The sequence below is a fragment of the Conger conger genome, chromosome 14, assembly GCF_963514075.1.
Source record: "Conger conger chromosome 14, fConCon1.1, whole genome shotgun sequence".
NCBI classification, from domain to species: domain Eukaryota; kingdom Metazoa; phylum Chordata; class Actinopteri; order Anguilliformes; family Congridae; genus Conger; species Conger conger.
Window position 1 is genome coordinate 2,705,742 of NC_083773.1, and position 7,383 is coordinate 2,713,124.

Here is a 7,383-nt window from a genome sequence, read left to right on the forward strand (position 1 = left end):
ATCGCCTAGCCTATACGTGCAAGTATGAAACCGAACAGAGCCAATTTTCTTCTTAGACTGTCGCAACCGGGCGCTTATTTCGTCCAAAAGGCTAAAGCTTATCAACTGTCGGAAACCTAATGCTACAAAGTTCAAGGCTTTTTTTTTTTTTTAGGAGTTTCCATTAAATGTCCGCAAATTAAATAATCACAATTAACATTTCTACAGCTCTTACGTATAACGCAAAGCTAGAAAGCTAGCCAGCCACCGTCTGGTTTTGCAACTGTTGAACTTAGTTGTAAAGTTGTTAACTAAAGTACCGACCCATGAAATAACACAATATAGCTAGACTAGTGGGCTAATGATTAAAATTGAATTCGCCGTTTTAAATCCTATTTGTACGTGCATATATAGCTAGCCCGAATGCATTAAATGTAACAGTTACAGAAAGCAAGTCAGGTAAGTTAACGTTAGATAACCGTTAGTCAATTTCAAATTAATTAAAGCTTTGGCAACAACTGATTGTTGGTTAGTGGCCAACCGAAGGCAGCAAGCTAGCTACCTTGAGCTGAAAGAGTGAATCCGGTAATTACCAAGAAAAGTGACAAGATCAGGCAGTCGATGAAAATCGTTAGCTAGCTGCCGCTAGCTACATTCCGGGATACACCGGTTTTTTCCTTGACCAGTTTTACTGTTCAAACAGAAGTGGTTTCTGTAGCTCTCCATGAAACATCACGCCACTGAGATATGTTCTTATATGGCTGGTATTTTTCTTTCATGTTGTGCCGTTTCATTCTTAGAATCCACACCACTTCTCTGCCACATTTACCCTCTGAAGAGATCACACTCAGGGTCCGACTCCTGCCTCGGAAGGGTTGTTCTATGTCCTGCTGGAAAACACAGCCATAACGGACCAACCAGATAGTCGACTCCGTATTCTTACCATCGACAGTAGTTTCCGTTAAAGTTAAAGGAGTTAAAAAATTACGAAGCCACACATTGTAAAAGAATACAGTACGGACAACAAAATCTTCCTGTCGTCGCCAGAGAAAGAAAGTAACTTTTGAGTCGACCATCTGGTTGTCCTATGGTCATATGTGTCCTGAACGGAACGTTACAACTTAGCCATGGTTCATAACCATGGGGATCCATAAACATCCATATTCGGGGGGATCATGGCATACATTTATGTAATCGCTTTCTATATGAAAGAATCATTCAGTTGGCTGCTGTGGACGCAATTCTACGGAACAACTTTGCTATGTTATAATAGACTGCGTCGACAGGGCAGAACGCTGTCGTTCGCATCGATTAAACTCTTCCGCATACCCCATCCGCATACCCCCATCTGAAATTACAAGTGGTTCAGTCCAAAGGAAGACGGTTCAGTCAGGACTGCGTTCACCTAGTAGCAGGATAGGGATTTCTTCATTGGAACAGTTTAATCGGTATACGTTGCCATTTAGAATTTAAAAGTGTGAATGTTACCTTTCGCAGGTATTAACTTACAGGATGATATTTATATGAATGCTACGATCTGGTGGGTGAAAAAAGAAAAATCACCTTGCGAAACTACAATTGTGCGTATTTCAAGTGAATAGTACCTTCACACATTCGGCAACAGATATGCCAAAATACAATTTAAATCTGAGTATTTATCATAACATTTCCATTTCTAAATACTGGTTTAGCCAACCCAAGCAAATTGGCCCTTCCTGTGGAGCGTGACAGTTGCAGATTAACAGTTTCACCTGCTTAGAAGGGGGGGGCTTGTTTTTGGCTTTTGTGAAATAGAAAAAATAAATAATGTTGCAGATGCAAGATTACTTATAAGTTTAACCCCCAACCTCGTTTGTCCACATGAATGGTATTTAAATAAAGATGTACCAAAAACCAGAATAACTACAGGCTGCACGTTCAGCTCTGTGCCCTTTGGCTGTTTGTTTGACGAGCCGCACAGCCGCTGTGCTCCCAAGACTGCCAGGGGGGTCCACAGCTGTTGCCATGGGAATGCTGGTGTCAGACAGCTTCGGGGGTGTTGCTCGGAGACGGCGGAAGTGCCGCTGACCGCTTCCAGCACCAAGGTTGGCCTTTGAAGTGCGCGACAATTTGGACTCGTGTTTGCGCAAGTCCAAAACTGTCTCCAATTCCCAGCCTCCTGCCCCCATCACCTCCTCTTCCTCCTCCTCCTCCTCCTCCTCCCTATTCCCACTACAGAGGGCACGGCAGCAGGGAGCAAAAGGTAGCAAAGTAGAGGGGCCACAAAGATGACTACGCTTTCTGGAAGCAGTAAAGACTGCACACGATTACTGTACGTGCGTGCACTCATTTGAGATGGAGAGAGAATGTGTGTGTGTGTGTGTGTAGTTCATGTTGAACTCAGAAAAACAAGCTGAAAGTTGAATTTGCTTGTTCTGTGGTGTGGGGCAGCGACAGACTGCCATCTTACCCCTATCCCCATTCCCATGGGTACGGAATGACACCCTGCCACAGGAGACAGGCTCTGCCCCTCCAGCTAAAATACTAACGATGCAATACGGGATTTTTCCAGTTGACTGAATTTGAATTGGAATCAACCCCAACCCTGGTCTCTACCGCTATCCGCCAGACATCCATCACACAGAGCCTCCTTAAAATGATTTACATACAAGAGCATTCTAACTGACTGTGTTCACTCCTCATTAGAACCGGTCAACCAAAATGTCTCATTTCCAAGACAGCAGGTTGCACCTTATAAAAAAAAAAAAAGCAAAAGCCGTTTTCTTACTACACATGTGACACACAAAGTTTCAAAATCCGCCTGTGAATAAAAACTCACCAGGTTCAAGCCAAACTATCCTCTTCCTCTTGCTTCTTTGGCTGGTGCTTTTGTTCTGTTACCGGGAAACGGTCTTCCACAGTTGGGAGTTGCTGTACCTTCCTGTGTCCTGTGACAGAGACCGTGCTCTGATCTGAGCCTCACAGACACCAGCTCAATCCTCTGTTATGAAAACCCGCTGCTATTTGTGTCCTGCCTTTCCACCAGACTCCACCTCCTCTCATCGGCCCTTTTCTAAAGAAGTCTCTTGTGCAACATCTCACCGTCACGCAGTTTCCATGGTACCTACCTATCTGTGCTCACAGCCACTGAACACATGCCACTGAACACAGTCACTGAACACAGCCACTGAACACAGTCACTAAACACAGCCACTGAACACATGCCACTGAACACAGCCACTGAACACAGCCACTGAACACAGTCACTGAACACAGTCACTGAACACATGCCACTGAATACAGCCACTGAACACATGCCACTGAACACATGCCACTGAACACAGCCACTGAACACAGTCACTAAACACAGCCACTGAACACATGCCACTGAACACAGCCACTGAACACATGCCACTGAACACAGCCACTGAACACATGCCACTGAACACAGCCACTGAACACAATCACTGAACAGCTGTTTTCCCCTGCTCTGATGCTGACAATACTCACACACGCAGAATTTTCCAAAACCCAACAGGCACGCCTCAACTTTTGTTCGGAACAGGCTGGAATCCGAGGTATGAACTGGCCCCTGAGGGCTCTCCACCTGACATTTCCTCCCAGCCCATAGATATTGAACATGCCTCCGGTCTGGGATGACATACCATAAATATTTTTCCTTGCATTCCGATGGGGGAGGAGAGGATGATAAGAAAAATTAGTGTCCATTAACTCCTTGGTATGCTCCCTGCCCAAGCTGGGCAAATGTCATATTCTCATGAATTAACCCTGGGACCTTCTTCTTTTATACAAAGGTATAGCGTCGTATGGTGCTGCATTTTACGGTAAGGGGATTGAGTGAGAGCTGGTTGATGCAAGAACTGAGCGGATATTGGAAAGGCAACCGATTGACATCGACGGGATTACAAAGGATCATCGAGCCACAGCTATCCACGGGATGTGCAACGGTGGTAGGGAGTTTTGTGACGAACTCGTTGCCCCAGACGGTCATTGCAGTGGAGGTGGCTAGGTGCGAACAGGAAACCACGGAGGAAAAGGGCAGATCAAACGCGTGCTCCTGACCTTTGACCCGCGACCCCCCGCCCCCATTCTCCTCTGCTCCAGCGGCAGAGAGATAACTGGCACACGCCGCCTCCTGTTAGTGGAACTGAAGGAATGTGTGAAGGAAAGCCTTCCAAGAAAATGCACCAGGTTTCTCTGGCCTGGCCTTTGCCTTTGCCTTGTTCTTTCTTTCACTGATTAGTTCCTGTGTTCCTCAGTCAGTGGCTCTCGATCCGCTATTTGCCTACACGTAAAAAACATTTAGAATCTACACCAAAGTCCTCATTCCGGTGCTTCTCGTTCCTCTCCCTTCGTAGACTGTATATGGTAAATGGTTGGCTATCCAAAGCGCTGTACAATCGATGCTCCTCATTCACCCGTTCACACACACGCTCACACACCAACGGCGATTGGCTGCCGTGCAAGGCGCCGACCAGCTCGTCAGGAGCAATTGGGGGGGGGGGGGGGGTTAGGCGTCTTGCTCGGGGACACTTCGACCCTGCAACCGACCGGCAGACGACTGCTCTTACCGCCCTGAGCCAATGTGGTGAAGTTCATCACCTCGCCGCGGCGGTGACCCTGACCGCCACCGCCTCGCCCTGGAAGCAGCGCTGGCCCCGCCCACCTCACCACAGGGGCACAGGAGCTCAGACTCAGAGGCTCACAGAGATAAAGAGAGATTTTGTTTTAGATTGCACTCCCTCCCACGGAGAATATTGGGATGTAATTACAAACGACACAGAACATAAACACACGAAAGAATAATTAAATGAAGACCTTCGGCTGCCAAATCCGCTAATCGGCCTTATTGGAAAGTTCTCTCACACACACACACACACACACACACACACACACACACACACATACGCACGCACACGCACACGCGCACACACATTTCCTGCAGTCGAAGGGTGAGAGCTAGGACACTCGGAGGGGGACAGGAAAAGACAGAAAAGTCCGGAACATCGCTGAAGCAGAGGGGGCAACATGGTACAAAAGGTGATGCTTCGTTGTAAGGTAAACGCAGATGGTCATGCTCAGCTGACTGCCCCCCCACCCCCCCAAATAAAAAAAAATAAAAAATGCACAAACAAGTTTAATAAAGTGCACCAAAAATGACATTATTCCGATTCATGTCCTCATTTGTACTGGTTGTGAAATATTGCACGGACAACAACATCCGATGGAGAAGGGGCCATAAGCAAGCTGCTCGTCTATTTTAAATTAAATAACAGAACCACCAAAGCTTTGAACAAATAAGGAGTGGACAGCCTGTATTCCTTTTTGTAAAGCTTATTCTGACAAGGGGGAAAGCCGTGTGTATGTCAGATAAAGAAGATATCTCAGCAAGAGATCCCCCCACATGCCATGGTAGGGGATTAAACCCCCAGCCGTGCAGGGCATTCAAACACAGCTCACAGGCTGGGCTGGCTTCCCTATGGACTGTGCCATGTGTCTCATCTCATAACCCCAAAACAAACTTGAGCAAAATATGTTTTGTCTTACTTATGGAAAATATGAAAATGGTGTAATCACAGCCGCCGAATAGCACACGGAGACATGGACACACGGTGAACTGTGTAGTGACATTGAAACGAACGGCACAGTCTTACAGAAGGCACTTTCCACACTCAAACCTCTGCTGCGTCAATTGCGCTTGTTTTCTGGTTTTTCTGGCACGTTTTACAAACATGTGACATAACGTAAGGTAACGGGAAGAACAGCCCATTCAGACCAGCAATGCTCACCTCTTCCTACCCCTAAGTGTGCCTACTGCCTAGTTTGTTTAAAAGCCAAGTAGACTCTAACGGCGTATCAAGTCTGGTCTTGAAAACCCCCTGTGTTTCTGCCTCCACTACTTGTGCTGGCAAGCCATTCCACACATTGACCACTTGCTGTGTGAAAAACATGCTTCCTAATGTCGATACAGAATTTCTCCTTTGCCAATTTAAATTTGTGCTCTCTCGATCTGCTAGCAGAACTCACACACTAGAAGGTGTCTGGATGTATACACGCTCTAAATGAGCTGCATAGGCTTTATTGGGAGGAAGAATACCATATTCCTGTTTCAAGTCATGCCTCGTGACACTGAGATATTCAACCCCTGAGTGGCTGAGCTGAAATTAAGCATTTGCTTCCTATAAATAAACTTGTGCCTCCTCAGGACTGTAATGAAATCTGCAGATGAAGGTTACACGGAGAAGGATGTTACTGTACAGTTAACTAGTGTTGGTCATCAAGGTCCTTAAGGACATCAACCTTTAACCCAGTTTCCAGTATGAAGAGAATTCCCATGAGTGAGGACGCAACAGCTGTACTGTATGTTTACAGTGTACAAGTTTTTTTTTTTGCCGAGTGTGCCAGGCCTAGTATTAGTGAGTGATGCATTAAATAAGTGTCTCGCTGCACACCAGGGGTGCACAACAAGGGCCGATCTGTTTCAGGGTTTCGTGCCAACTTCTGCATCCCAAAGATTTTAACGTGTTCAGTTACAGGAGTGAACCAGTGTAGGATAGAGTTGTCCGAAAACCCATGGACCAGCCCTCCGGGACAAGAGTTATGTACCCCTAATGTAGCCACAATAATACAGTTTTACAATTAGGCCATAAAACTGTTTTCTGAATTTCAGTTATCCTGAGCACAACCCTAGCTCCATTGTGGCACTATCATGCACTGTAACAGATCACTGGGTGATTTGGGGTCATTCACTGCTAACCAGAAAGGTTATCTACATGAACTGCTCTACACTAAAGGGGTTAAATCTAACAACAAGCATTTGTCTTTAACCTCCATTACATTGAAATGCACCGACTCGGTGGGCAAACGCCTCAAAAGGACATCTGTGTGGCATTCACGCAGAGTATAGCCATAGGAGCAAGCGTTGCCATCGATCTGGAAGCTACCCAGCTATTTCAATAGTCCATGCAGCTATTGTAAATGGTAAATGGTTGGCATTTATATAGCACCTTTATCCACAGCGCTGTACAATTGACGACGCACCCAGGGCGGGATCGAACTCACAACTCTCTGACTGCCAGCCGACTTCTCTTGCCACCTGAGCCAATGCCATGCAAATTGTGCCGCTCAAGTAACTGAACTATTGCTTCGGTACACTATTCTATTATACTAGAGAGTGAACCGTGACCTACTTTTCCAGCAAGAAACAATGTGTAAGGGTGTGCTGCTGTTTTTCCCCGTCAGGAGAGCAGTGGGCGAGGAAAGGTGTGGCATTGCTGCAGAACCTGCCCTGCAAGGAGACAGCCCACCGGTGAAATGCAGACCGGCAACCCAGCGGCTCTCACAGTCGCCTCATCCCTCCAAACACAGATGCTGTGGCTAACAGAGGTGCATTGGAGCAGGTCA

At 46.5% G+C, this 7,383-nt stretch overlaps 1 protein-coding gene across 4 annotated transcripts in view; it reads right to left on the bottom strand.

Annotated features, from left to right (window-relative positions):
• hyal2b (hyaluronidase 2b) overlaps positions 1 to 2,970 on the bottom strand; it is a 9,005-nt gene extending 6,035 nt beyond the window's left edge. Inside the window, exons 1-2 of one of the 4 annotated variants that reach the window (XM_061218952.1) lie at positions 2,798 to 2,970; positions 573 to 866 (exon numbers count right to left, since the gene is read on the bottom strand). Coding sequence is in view for 1 of the 4 variants with exons in the window: in XM_061218950.1 (XP_061074934.1) it covers positions 923 to 1,055 (133 nt within the window). In the remaining 3 variants the exon portion in view is untranslated. The other 3 variants (XM_061218951.1, XM_061218950.1, XM_061218954.1) reach the window with 3 other exon arrangements.
• Between the last annotated feature and the right edge of the window lie 4,413 nt (positions 2,971 to 7,383).